This window comes from Oryctolagus cuniculus, chromosome 15 (genome assembly GCF_964237555.1).
Source record: "Oryctolagus cuniculus chromosome 15, mOryCun1.1, whole genome shotgun sequence".
Lineage (NCBI taxonomy): Eukaryota > Metazoa > Chordata > Mammalia > Lagomorpha > Leporidae > Oryctolagus > Oryctolagus cuniculus.
The window spans coordinates 47,228,110-47,246,181 of record NC_091446.1 but is presented as its reverse complement, the minus strand read 5'-3'; the positions used below and the strand labels follow the sequence as shown (position 1 = coordinate 47,246,181).

The following is an 18,072-nucleotide window of genomic DNA, read 5'->3' as shown; positions in this document are numbered from 1 at the left end:
GCTAATTTTTCCTGCTTCCCTACCAATTCTCTTGCTTGCTTCATACATAAATGAAAAATAGTTATATCCTAGGTAGTAGGATAGAAAGTTAAATATTATCACATTCTTATGAGGTTGCAGAAAAATGAGCCTCTTATTCTGTTAAAGTCGGACAATCAATTCAGATACCAAATCTTGTAAGTATGATGGATCTTTCTCACACTGGTATTTTGTCAGACGTGGAAAAGAGGTGTGGTGTTTACATGGGCATACTCTTTAATATGATAAGTAATTAAAAGATTTCAATTTTGTTTTGTAATTTAATCAGTGGAATTTGCTTCTGGCTGCATGTAAGTGACTTGTGGCAAAGAATTTTATTTGAATAGGCAAAGTTTTCTGTAAGGAAAGGCAAATTAACAATCTCTCTGTTTGGTACTGAGACAAGTTAATTTGCATTCCTATGTAAGGTCGGTAGGGCTGAGGGATTCCCCCAGTGTTTGGAACATCTAAGTCGCTATGCAGACTAATAAGCATGGAACTAGAGAGAAAAAACAACATCTCTCTGCTTGAAAAGTACAGCTTTAAGCAATGATGTTGATGCTTCAGCTTTTGTTTTTGACCTTTTGAGTATGTTGATGAGAATGATGATTGAGCACTTCTTCTAAGCCCTCTCATTAAGAATAATTACACAATAAAATAACAGATTAACTGCTTTTCATAAAGTGTTTCTTGAATAATTTTGTTTTCCGCATAAACAGAAATCCTTACCCTTTCTTTCTTCTTTATATTTCAGTTATAAAGCATAACGACAAAGTGGATAATGTGAGAGAACAAAGTAAATGATGGAAAAAGCCTTTTAGAGAGATTTTATAAGAGTAGACAATAGGATCTTATGAAGAATTTTTAGAAAGGGTACACGGTCTACGTTATATTAAGTTATCAAACAGTTATTTTTAGTTTATTCATAACTATCATAATTTTACAAAGAAGATCCTTTGTGTGATTCAGTTATACTTTTATTTTCTTAACATTCTGCTGCTGTATAATTAAATGTATTGTTGCTATTCCAGTAAATGTACCTTAAAAATGCTAACATATCCCAAATCTAATTTGATCTATTAATAAAATCCTGACTTTCCTTCAGATGTTTAAAATATACAAAACCATTATGAAGATATTAAAAAATACGCAGAAGTCTTTGCATTTAGATCACATGAAGGTATGTGATTAGCTGCATTGGCTGCAATAAAAATTGTCTGAACAGTAGCTTAGAAAGCATTTCTATATGCCAGGCACTATTCTGCAAAGAAACATTTGTTTTACGAATAATGCATCTGAGCTACAGAAAGTTGAAGCCTCCAGAGATCCTAAAAGCAAGCAGGTACTTAAATGTGGCTGTATTAAGCCTAGGTAGTCTCCCCAAGAGGCATTGTTCATGACCACAATATTAGGCTGCCTCTTCTGATCATTGATATTTGTAGAACCCCTTCCACCGGGAATTATTCCATCCATCTCAAATTCCTCACGTGTAATTCTGGTTGCCTGCTGGAAGTTTACATAAGTAAGGAAAATTTGTAACCATCAACAGAAGAAAAACTGGAACAGCTTCTAACCCTTGCAGTATGAACTATACCATATGTAAGAAAAATTACATTTGGGTACAAGCTGAGCAAGTTTTGACATTGAATTTGCATGAAAATATTGAAGTGCTGTAAATTCTCTAGCAAACAAAAACAACCTGCAAATTATGTAGTTGATGCTCTGATGAGCCTTCTACTGACGATTGATCTCCTGCCCTTCCTTCTCTCTGTAGCCCCTGAATTACCTTTCTTTTGATTGCTTAGATCGAGCAACTCAAGAACAAGAATATGATTCTTCACTTTCACCAGATGCTATCCATATATAAACTAATTGTTACTGTGCCAATTAGAATAAAATATAATAAGCAGGAAATATTTAAAAAGTATATACCCTGGTCTCTACCGTAAATTGGCTTGATAAAAGCAGTGATGTAGAGCAATAATCATTAGTGACTTCAGGGGTTATTACTAGAGTTTGCTGTTAGAAAATCTTAAATTATGTAATCCGATTAATGATGACATGAAGGCATCATTAAATATTTCTTGCTCTCTCAATGGTGAAATTTGAAATCTATAAACTCTAATATCCAAAGAGTTATCATTGGGCAGATGTTTGGCATAGAAGTTGTCACTTGGGATACTAATATCCCATATCTAAATCCCTGGGTTTCAGTCCCAGCTCCCAATCCACCTTCCTGGGAATGTGCATTGTGGAAGGCAGCAGGTGATGACCTAAGTTCTTGGGTCCCTGACACCCACGTGAGAGATCCAAATTGGGTTCCAGGCTCCTGGCTTCAAGCTGCCTAGTTCACATTTTGGCAGGCATTTAGGGAATAAACCAGTGAATAGAGGATCTCTCTCTCTCTCTCTCTCTCTCTCTCTCTCTCCCCATCCCCTTGCTCTCTCTCACTCTCACCCTTGCTCTCTTATTCTCTCTTTCTCTCTGTGTGTGGGTGTGTGTCAGCCTACCTCTCTTCCTCTCAAACTGAAAAGTGATAGATCATGAATGGCATATCCTGTTTTCGAATTGAATAGGACGGGTTTCTATATCCTTTAATTAACTCGATACACGTTGCTTTCCTTCAGTCACGGTTCAACTCCATGCCTTTGCTGACTGTAGCTGTAGATGAAACAACTGAGAATACTGCTCCACTGATCTTATAAATTTCATAATCAAACTCTTTCTTTTTCTTTTGGATGAAACAATCAAAATGTAAAACAAGGAGTTCCTGTCAAAAGATGTCATTTTTGTGTATATTTTCCTGGAAATGACTTCCAAAAGATTAAGAGGAAAAATGAGAACAGTACCTCTGCTGCTGCTTGTGACACACAAATTGAAATGAAATGTTTGTCTAACCTAATGTTTACACTGCTTCCATTGAATGAGAGGCCAAATCTCTCGTAGCTAAGAAGATACTTCAGTGTGTGTGCATGTGCATGTACATGTGTGTGCGTCTATGTGTGAAAACACAAACACTTGAGCAACACAGACAAGGCGATTCCCAATTCAAACTCAAATTTTCTGACATCAAAGCTTATGTTCTTTTATTTATTTGTTTTTTGAAAGATAGATAAGCCGGTGTCGCGGTTCACTAGGCTAATCCTCTGCCTTGCGGCGCCAGCACACCGGGTTCTAGTCCTGATCGGGGCGCTGGATTCTGTCCCGGTTGCTCCTCTTCCAGGCCAGCTCTCTGCTGTGGCCAGGGAGTGCAGTGGAGGATGGCCCAAGTGCTTGGGCCCTGCACCCCATGGGAGACCAGGATAACTACCTGGCTCCTGCCATCGGATCAGCGTGGTGCACTTGCGGCAGTGTGCCGGCTGCGGTGGCCATTGGAGGGTGAACCAACAGCAAAGGAAGACCTTTCTCTCTGTCTCTCTCTCACTGTCCACTCTGCCTGTCAAAAAATAAAAAAATAAAATAAAATAAAGGAAAGATAGATAGAAGGGCAGATTCAATGGTTATTTCATCAATGCTTCACTACCCAAACACAAATAATAGCAGAGCTGTTTTAAAGTCAGAAGCCTAGAACTCAACTCTGGTTTCTCACATAGGTACCAAGGATCCAAGCAGTTAAGGCATCACCTAGCACTTCCCAAATTGCACATTATCAGGAAGCAGATCTGAAGCAGGACCAAGATTCTAGCGTAGCTGCTCTAAAATGAGATGCAGTTGTCCCAAGTAGTGTCTTAACTCTTGTGTCAAATGCCTATCCCAAAGCACACATTCTTTTTTTTTTTTTTTTTTTTTTTTTTTTGATAGGCAGAGTGGACACTGAGAGAGAGAGACAGAGAGATAAAGGTCTTCCTTTGCTGTTGGTTCACCCTCCAATGGCTGCTGTGGCTGGCACACCGTGGCCGGTGCACCGCGCTTATCCGAAGCCAGGAGCCAGGTGCTTTTCCTGGTCTCCCATGCAGGTGCAGGGCCCAAGCACTTCGGCCATCCTCCACTGCCCTCCCAGGTCACAGCAGAGTTGGACTGAAAGAGGAGCAACCAGGATTAGAACCTGGCGCCCATATGGGATGCCGGCACCAACCGGGACTAGAACCCGGTGTGCCGGCGCCACAGGCAGAGGATTAACCTATTGAGTCGCGGCGCCGGCCATGGCACACATTCTTAATCACTGTATTATACTAGGAATCATTCTCTTTAAAATCTTAATGTGCTCCTTCAAAAAGAAAAAAAAAAAAAGCTTTAAAATGACTATCCTAAAGATAGGATTTGTATTAGCAGAAGGTATTCCCAAATGCAACAAATATATTGGGTGATTTTTTTTTTCAGATGTTTTGCTGTGTGCTAGAATAATTCACTGGTTATAATAGGCAGCTGTTAAGGAAATCTCAGAATAAAAATTTTAAGGTGACAGAAAGGTACTGATGATCTTTGATATAAAACATTGGTTTTATCTGAGGTATTTGAGTTTTATTTGTTTAAGATACAAGTTGATAAGTCAATGAAACAGGAAAATTGGATATTGGAGGAATCTTACTGTATAACAATTGGAAAGTCAGAGTCTGGAATTCTAACAGAAACTATAAGCAGTTGGACTCAAGACAACATTTTTTCCTCACTTCTATTTTCCCCTCTTTTCTTCGTTATTTCAGGTTGTCTATCATATTTCAAAACCACTTTCAAGTAATCACAGATTCGTGCAGGATTGTTTACACCTCTATTTAATGGTAGCTTTCTGAATCTGCAGAGAGAGCTCCAATGATCCTGCCTTTTGACAATGAATTTGTTACCCATCCTTTCCCCCATTACTTGTACTTGACAAGGACATCTCAGGGATTAAAAGGAAAAGAAGATTAAGTTGTAGAGTGTTCATTTTTTATTGTATTGTTGTAAAGTTGGTTGGAGCCATTTATTCTTATATTTAATAAATAATTCACTGAAAATCTATGTGTCAGGAAATTTTGCCTGGAGATACAACCTTGAGGAATAGAAACAGGATCTGGGTTGTCACTGAGTTCTCTATTAGAGAGAAATTGAATAATTATAAATTAATGCCACAAGGCATGGAGTTATCAGAGAACCCTAGCTAGCCTGGTGACTAGAAATAATTTCTCTGAAAAAGTGAGCTGTGAGCTAACAAACTTAAGGATATGCAAATGAAAGTCAAGTTGGACATAAAGATTAAGAGCAAGACATAATGCAGTCCTGAAAGGTCTTGAGATAGCTCTGGGTGGAGAATAGAGTAATTAAGGAAAACTTTTAAAAAATCTGTCTGCAATGCTAGGAGCAAGTCCGAGCTTGAATGTAGATGAGACAGGAGAGGGAGAAGACTGCATTACGCAGGCCTTGTAGGCCGTGTAAAGTCTTTTGGTCTTCATTCTAAAGTCAGATTGTGTGGTGAGTTGAAGACTGCAAAACATATTTTAGTTTTCAGCCTGCAATAAATGGGAAAAGCATTAAAAGTTAAGCCAGCAAGATTTTCTTTGTAAAATATCTCTCTGAATAAAGATAGAAAATTAAAGAGTAGGTAGTAAGAGTACCTGAAGGGATATTAGGTAAGAAAACATCTGTGATTTTGTGAGAGACTGGGTTAGTATGGTGCTACTGGAGATTGAGAGTAGTGGATAGAAACAAGACATTTTTCTTTAGGAATTATTCAGACTTATTGTTGAATTCAATATAGGGAAGCTAAGAAGATTGCTAGGGTCAAAGGTACGTTCCTGGTTTCTGATTTATACCATTTGGTGCAGATCTTTGCCGTTTACTGAAACAGGTCACAATTGGTCTGGCATTAGCAACTAGAATTAGATTTTGGAGGGCTACTTTCAAATTGCAATTTATGGTGTTGTCTGAGTATTGGGAAACAGATTCACTGAAAGGATTGAGTAGGAATTATAAAGCACAAGTCACTGACAGAGATGCCGATGCTAAGATGTGAAAAAGGTAAATAGCATGCAAGCTTTATTAAAAACACACTATGTGACCTTAAAAGGATGCAATTTGTCTGACTAGTCTGCACCATGTCTTGGGCTTTAGACTACAACAAGCACAAAACGTTACGCATTGAGTATCTTAACAAACAGTCATTACACATCTTTCTGGTACTTGGTTTTTGGGCTTTAAATCCAATCTTTTATAAGATTATGTGAAATTGTGTGGTATAATTTTAGCTTGATGACAAATTTGCCAAAATAAGCCACACTGAATATTCAGGTATTGATATTCATATCCTGTTCTTTGCAACAAATTGAATATTAGAAAAGGAAAGAGGCCTAAAAGGCTAGCAATTTTAGCCATGAAAACAATGAATTTGTGATTTAACCAGGACAGTCAAGGGTGAAATTAAATAGATTAAGGAGGGCCATTTCCAAGGTACAGATGCCAGCAGCTAACCTGTCTCTCCTGTGGCAGCCAGATTATCCTCAGACCGTAGAGAACAGGATCACCATCCCCGAATTGATTTCTAGTATTCACTTTGATCTCTATTTGGATATTTTACATGCATAATACATCCTTGGCTAGTCCAACCTGAATAACTTTGTTCTCAAGACAATTCTAATTTAATTGCTATTAAAAAGTTTTTGTTCCTTTCAAACCAAAGTGATTATACTTTCATGAATGCATCTTTTCAAAACAAATGCTTATGCTTGGCTGTTATGAACAATGTTATTAATGGATTTTTTTATATCAGTTTCTTCATTAGTTCTGGATTTCTAAAAAAGATTTTTGAACTGATTCAGAAATATCAGTTGTACATAAAAATGCATTATTGGAGAAATTTGGAACCTGCTAGAAGCATAAAGCTTAGTGAGAGTTTCTAAAGGGTTTTGACCAGGAGGAAATTTATTTGAGCTTCAGCTCCTAGGCTGTTTCTGCTGATAAGGATATAAAGAGGACAATGGAATCTACCGCTCCTGAACGGATGTTCAGTGGGAAACTTTAGCTGGATCCATTACTGTTGAGAAAAATTCCCCAGATGCTCTTTCAAGATCAGCTCTCCTAGGCTCTGAGGGCACCAGGGTGACTGTGGCACAAACTTCAGAGCCTTTGTTGGGAGAGAAAGACACAGTGCTGTTTTCCCAGTGAGGTAATTAACCCTGTGGAATATGATTTGCACTGCAGAAATATGGTGGAGAATCATTTAATCCTGAATGGCAATATAGTTGGTTTTTTGAAAGAGACCGTGCCTTGGCAAGTTTTTGAAAGAAAGTAAAACTAACTGGTGGAAGAAGCGGTGGTATGTTTCAGCAGATGGTGCAGCAAACAAAAATTTGACTTGGTGTGGCTTGAGAGTGAACTATGAAAATGAAAGTGTAGGAAAGTTATGCAGGAATGCGGAGATGTATATTTTTAATTTGGCTTAGGAAAAATCTCTATCCTTAACGTTAAAATGAAAATACTTCAATTTTGGGTGGGGGGGATTGAATTAAGAGATAAGTTCACTCTGGTGTAAACGCTTTCTGTTCCCACTCATCAAATGTATTGTTCGTTTTAGTCATTTGTGTTAATAAATTTACTACAGAATTGCCTCCATGTATGCCATATTATCCTGGACCTGTATGGTTGGTTTTGTGTTTTTGTTCTGCTTTCTGCCCCTTCCACCCGAGATCATTGAAGAAAGAAGTTGATGATATTTTTACTATTTTAAAAATGTATTGATTTGAGTGGGAGACAGACCAACAGACAGACATACAGACAGAAAGAGTTCTCATCCATTGGTTCACTCCCCCAAGCACCCCAACAGATGGGGTTAGTCTGAGCTGAAGCTGGGAACTCAGTTTCCCAAATTGGTACAGGACCCATCTACAGGAGCTATTACGTCCTACCTATGTTTTAGGGGGAACCTGGGGTCTGGTGCTGGAGCTGGATGTGGAACCTAGGCACTCTAATATGGGAAACTGGCTGCTTAATCAGTGTTTAAATGCTGGGCTAGACACCCCTGTTCATTCAGTGACTAATCTACTAGTTGAATGAATGAGTGAATTCTGAATGCATAAAGAAGGAAAACCTACACAAAATATAAGGGGAGTGTGAGAATGAAATATAATTTCTTAATGGGAGATATTATAAGGATTTCATGAAATAGGTGAAATACCCAATTCTACAATGGAATGTACAGATTTGCCAGGCAGATATCAAAGAAAAAATTATTCAAGGTAAGAAAACTTTCTTAAAACTACAAGGTACATCCCACCAAGTAAGGAGTTTAATGTAACCAAAGGGTAGGCTGTTGAATTCTATTAAGGATGTTGAAGTCTTTTTCATGAAAAATGTTGAAGTTCCTAAGAAATTTTTTTTCATTTATTATTTTTATTAATTTGCAAACTAAGGAGGTAAGGAGGGAGGAAGGAAGAGAGAGAGAGACCAATCTTCAATCAGTTTGTTCACTCCCCAAATGCCCATAATGCCAAGTTTGACCATGCTGAGCTCAGGATCCTGAAACTGTATCCAGGTCTTTCACAAGACAGGGACTCAACTACTTGAGTCATCACCTTCCCAGGGTGCACATTAGCAGGAAGCTGGAATTACAGTGGAGTCAAATTGAAAGCATGTCATTCGGTAGGGGATGCAAGCATCCCAAACAGTGTCTTAACCACTGTACCAAACACCCACACTCCAAATTTTCTTAACTCCAGAGAAAAAATATATATAATTTTTGCACAGAAAACGGAAGGTTTTCCCTTTGATTTTGGGTGCATGGAAGGTAATTGCCACTATGCAAATGCATGAATACAGAATGAGAATAGTATTTTTGGGAGACTAGTGATGATGCAAGGTGACAGAGAGGAACTGGGCCATGTCAAGAGGTATAGGAAGAACAAGGAGTGTAATGAGTATGAGATATTAGATCTGAAAATAGAATGAGTCAGAACTCTTTGAATATTGATGAGTTCAAAGGGAGAAAAACTGTAGCCTTTTGAGTTTCCTTACTTCATATGAGAAAGTACATGCCTCACAAAATAGAACAGAGGCCTTGTTATTCATAGCATATGCATAACAAATGGCAGACTTTTTATAAACAGATAATTAACCCTTGAAATCCTCTTCCACATAACACACATATTTGGATGGCTTTAAACAAAGTTAATTTGTGCTGTTCTTCAAGAGGGTGCCCTGTATATAGCTGCATAACATGGCCCTATCATCTTTAGTGAGTACCTCCTGGGAGAGTGGATTATATCCCTGAAATGTGCCCTGGATGTCTTGCCAGCAAAACCTTCACATTTTAATTGTCATGGATGTTAATGCTCATGACACTATTTTTATATTCATTACCATGAGATGCTTGGCAGGGTATTAACAGTATTTGCAATAATGAATTAGTCATCACTACCGATTGGCAGGTGCTGTTCTGCATAATTTTTCATGATAGGAATAATAAATTTTTCTTAAGGAATTTGTATGTTTCTTCCCATAAGAAACATTTAAATGTATCTTGTTTTCATCCATATTAGTTTCTAAAATGCCATTGATGTAAGTTCTCAAATTAAGTGCTAGTATTAAATTAGCATTACAAAATTTGATAGAAAGATTTTGTGTATTCCATTTTCACAAGTCATTAGGTGATGTATGTGGTATTGTTTAATGGTTTTTATATCTTTAAACTTCTGACTAAATATATACATATATTCTTTCTTCCTTTCTTTCCTCCACTTTTCTGATCTGCTTCATTGATGACTCTATACTTTTGACTGCAGACTGGCAATATGAGGGTAAGATGATAAAAATAAAAATCACAAACAACCTCATGAGCATTGCTTGTCTGTCTTTGTTTTAGTCTCTGTAGAACTTTATTAAAATTCTATTCACTCTCTTTAATTAGACCTTTTATCACAATTAAAGTCCAATTATGTTTGTTTCTGTTGTGAAGCTTTAATTACAATTTATCCTTGTTAATCATTCCTTTATGTTATTTCTGTGGGTTAAATTACCATCCCATTATCTCTGTCCTAAAGGACTTCTGTTCTCCAGTCATCTCTGCTGGTGTTTTTCAGTAAGATTTGAATGATTCTGTGGTATACAAAGTGACTTTGTTACAATGCTTTAAGGTATCTAGCTTATTCTTCCTATTTTTTTAAATAATACAGTGTTAAAAGTAATAGTGCAAGCTAATTTTGTTATATTACTCTTCTTTGTACATGTTAGTGTTCATCTCAATGAATTTGATTACAGAATGAGTGGCCTTATAGTTGTTAATTCATCCTTTTGGTTATTTTCTCTCTTTAGATTGCAAACTAGCTAGGGGAGGACCACCAGCTACCATAGTTGCTATAGATGAAGAAAGTCGGAATGGTGAGTGAGGTTTATGTTTTATGAATGTCTTATTAACAGGTTTCTTTGAATTTTCATGAGCAAATTGTGAAGATTAGAATATTTAAATGGAAGCTTCATCTTACATCCATAAACAGTTCTCTTCAATTTTTTCTCTGTATAGATTTGCATTATGTCATTTCCTGGAAATTTTTTTACTAGGATTATGTTATGAGAATATGGATTTTCTATTCCAATGAGTAGAAATGTTTAGTTTTGATTGAGAAGAAATTACTGAATTCAGAGTCAGCCCAAAAAGGTATCCAGATTAGAATTGGAGCTTTTCCTTCTGGATGGGTAGAGATGATTATCATACATGTGGCCATATAACTGAAACACAAAGTGTTTTTTACAAAAAAAGTTCACTGCAATGTGTCACTTTGCTGATTTCAATGTTCTATACTTAGCTGATTAGACATGGTGACTGTGAGAGATTAACAGGAAAACTGAATGTGCTTGGAAAAAAAGAACATGCCACAAGATCCAAAGTGGAGGAATAGGTATAAATTTTCACTCCATCTGAAGTAGTTAGCAACCAACACCTAATTCATATCTTAAAGATATATTATTTCTTGTCAAAACCAAAGGTAGATATCATTAATGTTTCTGTTCTACAGCACTCTCCTTTCCTATCTGAATTGTAATATATGAAGATTTTAAATCTCCTCCTCTGTTATATAACACAAAATGGTAATATTGTTGGGCTCTGTTTAGACTGCAAACCATTCAAAGTATGTGAATAAATCTGTCATGCATTTTGCCTACTGATTCCATGATAGGGTTACTGTCGAGCTTGTTTGTTTGTACTTCCTTTCTACTTTAAACAATGTTTTCTTCCATTTTTGTGTTTTTAAGAAGGATTATCTCTAGTAGCTTTTTTAGATAATGACTTTTCTTTCCCTGTAATTCAAACTACATGTTCCTTGAAAACTTTTATAATTTATGTAATATTTGCATCAGCTGACTTCATCATGGGTCTATTATGTTGCATTACATACAGTTCTTTTGCTATTTGAAGAATTGACAAAAACTTACATTTTCTTTCCCATTCATTGTAATCAGTCAGTACTTTTGGCCTCTGTTTAAATAAACTTAAGTGTCTTCATTGAACATTTGCAATGTTAAGTAGTCACAAAAATGTGAACATTTTGATAATTTAAAATCAACCCATATTAATAATCAAAATGTAGAATTTCAGAGTTAGTATGCTTAAATGAATTGGATATAAATTATAAGTATTTCTGTAGAAAAAAATGAAAGTGGTTTTACAAAAAAGGATCTAATTCCAAATTTAGAAATGTGTGTTACTTATTATTAACTGTTTTAATTAATAAAAAATCCTACATTCTTCTAAATGCTCTGCAATGAAAAACTTTTTAAAAACATTTTATTTGGGTCTACAAATTTCAAGTACTACACATACAGTTTTAGAAACATAGTGATTCCTTGAACCCATGCCCCCACCCTTCTTCCTCCTCCCTCTCCTATTCCCACTCTTAATTTTTACAAAGATCTCTTTGCAGTTTACTTTATACTCATTAAATGAATATTACTGTAAGTAAAGAATTCAACAAATAGTATGAAGAAAAAAAAACACTGTTCCTCAGTAGTAGAGACAAGAGCTATAAACAATCATTGAATCTCAAAATGCCAATTTAACTCCTATACATTATATTTTGGGTAATTTATTAGTTACCACAGATCACTGAAAACATATGGTATCTATCTTTTTGGGAGTGGCTTCTTTCACTAAGTATAACGGCTTCCAGTTGCACCAATTTTGTTGCAAAAGATAGGGTTTCATTCTTTTTTTTTTTTTTTTTTTACTGCCAAGTAATATTCCATAGTGTATAAACACCATAATTTCTTTATCTAGTCTTCAGCTGATGGACATCTGGGTTGATTCCATAACTTACCTTTGTGAATTGAGTTGCAGTGAACATGGGGATACAGATAAATCTTTAATATGCTGATTTCTTTTGGTTTGGATAAATTCCCAGGAGTGGGGAAACAGATAACTCTTTCACCTGCTGATTTGATTTTGTTTGGGTAAATTCCCAGCAGAGGGATTGCTGGGTCATATGATAGATATATTTTCAGATTTCTGAGGTAATTCCATGCTATCTTCCACAATGGCTGCACCAGTTTGCATTCCCACTAATAGTTGATTAGGATATCTTTTTCCCTACATCCTCACCAACATTTATTGTTTGTTTATTTCTATATAACAGCCATTCTAACTGGGGATGATGTACAACCTCATTCTAGCTTTTTGATTTGCATTTCCCTGTTAGTTACTGAGCTTTTTTTTCAAGGATCTGTTGGCCATTTGAATTTCTCTTTTGAAAGATGCTTGTTCAAGTGCTTTTCCCATTTCTTAACTGGATCACTTTTTTTCTTGTTGTTAAGTTTCTTGAGTTAATAAAATTTATTTATTTAATTGGAAGGCACCATTGTGAGAGTGGAGGAGGAGGGAGGGAAGGAGAGAGAGAAAGAGAGAGAGAATATTCCATCTTCTGGCACTCTCAAAATGGTCACAAAAGCAAAGGAGACTGGAACTCCATCTGAATCTGAGATTTCCACATGAGTGGCTGGGGCCGACACACTTGGGCCATCTTCTGCTGCTTTTCTATGCACATTTTCAGAGTTACATTGGAAGTGGAGCATCTGAGACTCAAACTGGTGCTCATATGGGATGACAGCATTGCAGGCAACAGCTTAATTCACACAGCCACAACTCCAGTCTCAAACATTCCCTTTTTAACTGTAAAGAAACAAGTAACAATAAACACAAGAGGTAGTTGAGCTGCATTTTCTTATTGTTCCTAAATTTCCTTAAACATATAAGCTGGGCTGAAACAGAACATCTAGTTTCACTAAACAAACTTATTTTAATGTATATGCAGTACCAATCTTACTTTGCCAGATAGGTAATTATATCCATGGTAATAAGGATATTTTATTTCCTTTTGTGCTGATTAGATCCTCCTTTTGAAAGGATCTCAGGAACCTGCAAAGATGTTGCCATAGCAGTGTTCCACAGTAGCATGTGATGAAACTTCAATATTTGTGTTTTAGAAGAATATGACATGATGTAGTGTAATGATGTTGTACGTGTTCCTTGACATATTTTGTAGAAACTGCCAAGTACTCTGAATGCTGCCAAAGTTATTTGAGTGTCATCACGGAGAGTATTAATACCAACCTAGAGAATAAATAGTTTACACTTTTCTTTACATTTGATTTCTAAGAATATGATCATCAAATGAACCTCTGCCAAATTTTATAATGTAGAGTACAAGCATCCCTCTTCTAAAAAAACACTGGGAGACAATCTATGAACATGCTTGTCCTATTTTTATTTAGGCACCATAAGAAACTCTCAATAAAAGAGTTATTTGTAGTTCTGCTTTTAAATGCTGTTCTCCTTTCCTGTATCTTTTAACTGGTAGTAACAGAATATGTCTTCAGAAGCATATTGATGACAAATTCATTGAATCATCCTCAGACTGAACTAGGAGTTCATTTTCTCTACCGTTGCCATAAAGCCAAGCTTATGTTTTAAAGAGACAAGTGAACACACACATATTCATTGGTTCTTGACAACCATCAGAAATATTTTAGCTAGTATGTTGAACATAGTGTGAAATTACATTTTGGTGGGAGAATGCATATAGAGAAACAGACTTAGAATGTACTTTTTGTGTTTAGCAAAATACTAATGTCTAAAAATTCCCTCTGGAACTAGATTTTGTGGTTTCATTGACCTTTGAATTTTTTAAAGCATGGAATCCTAACCTGAAAGAGAGAGGTCAGCAGCAATTAAACTGGGGTTATTTAAAAGCTGATTTGTGAACTTAAGCTGAAGCACAGTCCATGGCTACGTTAGCAATAAATATAGGTTGTCATTCAGATTCCCAAATTTCTGTTTTAAACATTTTTTTTGGTATCTGGATAAATATATATGCAGTGCTGCATCAAAAAAAGGAAAATGAGTTTGTCATGCTTAGAAAACATGCCATTGTAATTGTACAAAAGTGTTAAGATTAAGTGGCAAGATGCTATCATCATGTGAAAGCTTAGGAGGTCCATCCTAAGGGTCCTTTATGGATTCAACATTAAAAAGATATTACAGACTATCAGTAAATTTGGGAAATAAAATTTGATACTGAGATAGAGCCATAATTTGAAAGTAGTATCAACAAAGGATTTCATAGCTGGCTCAGTGAAGAAGTTTCCCATGCCTTTTAAGGACACATTCTAGAGCTAAGGCACAGCCACTTTCAAGGTTGCAGACCTTATCATCCTTCCAGGAAGTGGAAGACGTTGTATTAAAGGACACTGAATGTAGCTGGTTACTCAATCTCTAAAGTTTCTTTAGTTCAAGATTCTGTGTAGGGGAGGGAGAACTTGGAAATAGAGATTGGTCCTATGTTTGAAGCAATTATGATATTAGGGTTCTTTTACAAACTGTTCGCATGTTTATGTCTTTTTCTCCATTGTCAACAGAACTTGGATTGGAATAGAAAGAAATTAAATCTTAAGACAGTTGTAAGTGTTTTTCTTTCCTTATATTTGCCAATTACATATCTCTTAAATCTATATGAAACAGCTAGCTAAACTATGTCCTGAACATTTCCAAATATCACCAATAGAAATTGTACACACTCCTAATAAAAGAGGTGTTAGACTCATAGACAGAATATTCCCAAACTTTAAACAAAGTGTTATGTGATAAAAATATTTATTGGACATTCAAGTGTTTACAAACTTCAAATTTATCTTCCTTCTTCCACATTTTCTGATAAGTAGAGTCATTAGAAGACATTTTGGCAAGAAGAAAAATCAGATTGGAAGATGAGTAGGCTCTTTGTGGAGAGGGGGAGGGAGGGTAGGAGGGAGGGGATGAGGAGAAAGTAAGGAAGGAAAGAGGGAGGGAGGGAGGGGAAGAGAGAGAAAGATATTGTATCAAGTAGTTTATTCCCCAAATGGCTGCAACAGCCAAGTCTGGGCTAGGCTAAACCCAGGAGCCTGGAACTCCATCCAGATCTCCCATGTTAGTGCATGGACCCAAGGACTTTGGCGATCTTCCACTGCATTCCCAGACACATTAGTAGGGAGCTGGATCATAAGTGGAGCAACCAGGACACAAACTGACATCAGCAAAAGATGCTGGCATTGCAGGTGGTGCTTTAACCCTGTACTGGCTTTGTCTCAGTAGTTATTTTGTTTAGGAACTTGTGAGCTGCTACTGTTCTGCAGTATTTTCCTAATGCCAAGGTAAACAGACTTTACTCTTTTATGATGGTTTTCATTAGTAAATCCAAGAATTATTATGAATAGATTTTGATTATTTGTGAAATTTGGGAAAACTAAAAGACAAATTAAAAGAAAATATTGAAGGGGCCTGCGCTGTGTGCAGCAGGTTAACACCCTGGCCTGGAGCGCAGGCAGCCCATAAGGGTGCCGGTTAGAGACCTGGCTGCTCTACTTCCAATCCAGCTCTCTGCTGTGGCCTGGGAAAGCAGTAGAAGATGACCCAAGTCCTTGGGCCCCTGCACCCATGTGGGAGACCCGGAAGAAGCTTCTGGCTCCTGGCTTCAGATCAGCGCAGCTCTGGCCATTGTAGCCAATTGGGGAGTGAATCATCGGATGGAAGACCTCTCTCTCTTTTTCTCTGCCTCTCCTCTCTCTCTCTCTTTCTCTGCCTCTCCTCTCTCTTTCTGTGTAATTCTTTCAAATAAAATAAATCTTAAAAAAAGAAAGAAAATATTGAAAATATATTATATATTACATTTTGCTATAACCTTATATTCGTATAAAGCATAACAATTCTTGTGATGAAGAATTTTTACCAAGATTCTGATAAATTTATAACCACTGAACTTGCTTAAACTACATTAACATGTCTAGGATTATATGCAGGGCTATATGGGATAATCAATATTGATACCAAGCAAGTGATCATTAATGCAATGCGACAATTCTGTTTTCTAGATCAACAGGGAATAGATTTCTCTTCAGTTCTGTAATTACATGGAATCCTAATTTGTTTCTTAATTACTAAGAAAATTAAAATTTTAGGAGGTTAATGGTCTCTTTACAAGAGACGATTTGCTTTTTGGTATTGCATAACATCAAAATCATGATAGCAGAGTCATTTTTTTATCCCATTATTTACTTATCTAAGTTATTGTAAGTTATTAACAGTGAAAGATATCCACATATTGATGAGGAAGTAATTTTCCTATAAATTATGAAAGGATTACATGAAACTACCCAAATCTCATACATTTGCCAATTTTAGATCTCAGGTTGTATAAAAAAAAAGTGTCAATTTCTTACTGTATTTTAATCATCGTATTATTGTTGCCTTAAGACTACAGACTGTCATTCTAATAGAAAGCAATTTTGCTGTATTTGTTATTGGTGAACCTACATATGGAACATGACATTGTGAATATTTTCATTTGTACCAAAGAATCATTTTCTAAAAGATCAGAAGCTGTAAATCTTCTAAATATACAACTGAAATAAGTAAATTGTACTGTTTCTGAACATTAAGAAAATGTTAGTTTTCAAACAAGTTGTCTAGAATTTTATTAATATTCAGTCACATTTATGATCTTTCTTTTCTTGTTGTTGGCCAGCACTGAATATGCAATGGAATTCTAGAACTTATGGAATGATCTTAGTGATAAAGGACAGAAGAAATACACAAAGAAAATGAAAGTTCAAAAGACTAGCATATTAGGTCATCTTTCCAAAGAGAAAATATTCTGTAAAAGTGTGTGGCCCTTCAGTTACTGTTTACATTTCAGGATGTTAATGGTATTTACTATGAGGAAGATACTGAATTATTTTGCAATGAAGCCCCTGTTTTCTTTTTATGGAAATGGACAGTGCATTTGAGGGTATAATATATTTTCTGATTATATTTTTTTATTTTTGTTTAAAATTTTTATTTTAACCTCATGTTTAAAAGTAATGTCCAGGTGCCAGCGTTGTGTTGTAGCAGGTTAAGCTGCCGCCTGCAATGCTGACATCCCATATGGCTGCTGGTTCATGTCCTGGCTGCTCCACTTCTGATCCAGCTCCATGCTAATGGCCTGGGAAAGCAGCAGAAGATGGCCTAAGTGCCTGGGACGCTGCCACCCATGTAGGAGTCCTGGATGAAGCTGCTGGCTCCTGGTTTTAGTCTGGCCCAGTGCTGGCTGCTGTAGCCATCTCAAGGAGTGAATTAGCAGATGGAAGGCTCTCTCCCTCTCTTTGACTTCCAAATAAATAAGGAAATCTTTTTTTTTTTAAAGTAATGTGTAAATTGCATTAAATGAAGTTATTTAACACACAAACACACACAGACACTCTTTTTCCCCAATGATGCTATTATAGTGAACTATAAATAGGGTATTTCAATCACAGATCATTAAGGCAGACAGCTGAAGCTAGTATTGACTTTCTCTGAAAAGACTATTAAGGAGCACAAAGAATGAGCCTGTGAAGTAAGATAAGTGCTTCAAAAAGTTCATGGAAAAATAGAATGAAAAATTCAGCTTATGGGACAGTGTTTTACCTAGCAGGTAATAAACTGGAGTGCCAGAGTTCGAATCCTGGTTCTATCCCCAATTCCAGATTCTTGCCACTATAGATCCTTGAAGGTGGCTCAAGTATTTGCATTCCTACCACCTACAGAGAAGATTGCATTACTGGCAGCCAGCTTTGGCATTGGCTAGCTCTAGCTGCTGTGGTCAT

The 18,072-nt window shown here is 36.4% G+C and overlaps 1 protein-coding gene across 1 annotated transcript in view; it reads left to right on the top strand.

The window, feature by feature from the left end:
* The window catches only part of LOC100356485 (protocadherin-15), a 1,660,811-nt gene that overhangs the window by 1,002,436 nt on the left and 640,303 nt on the right, over positions 1–18,072 (top strand). Inside the window, 2 exon segments of the mRNA XM_070057681.1 lie at positions 9,708–9,722; positions 10,237–10,302. Of these exon segments, the coding sequence (XP_069913782.1) occupies positions 9,708–9,722; positions 10,237–10,302 (81 nt within the window).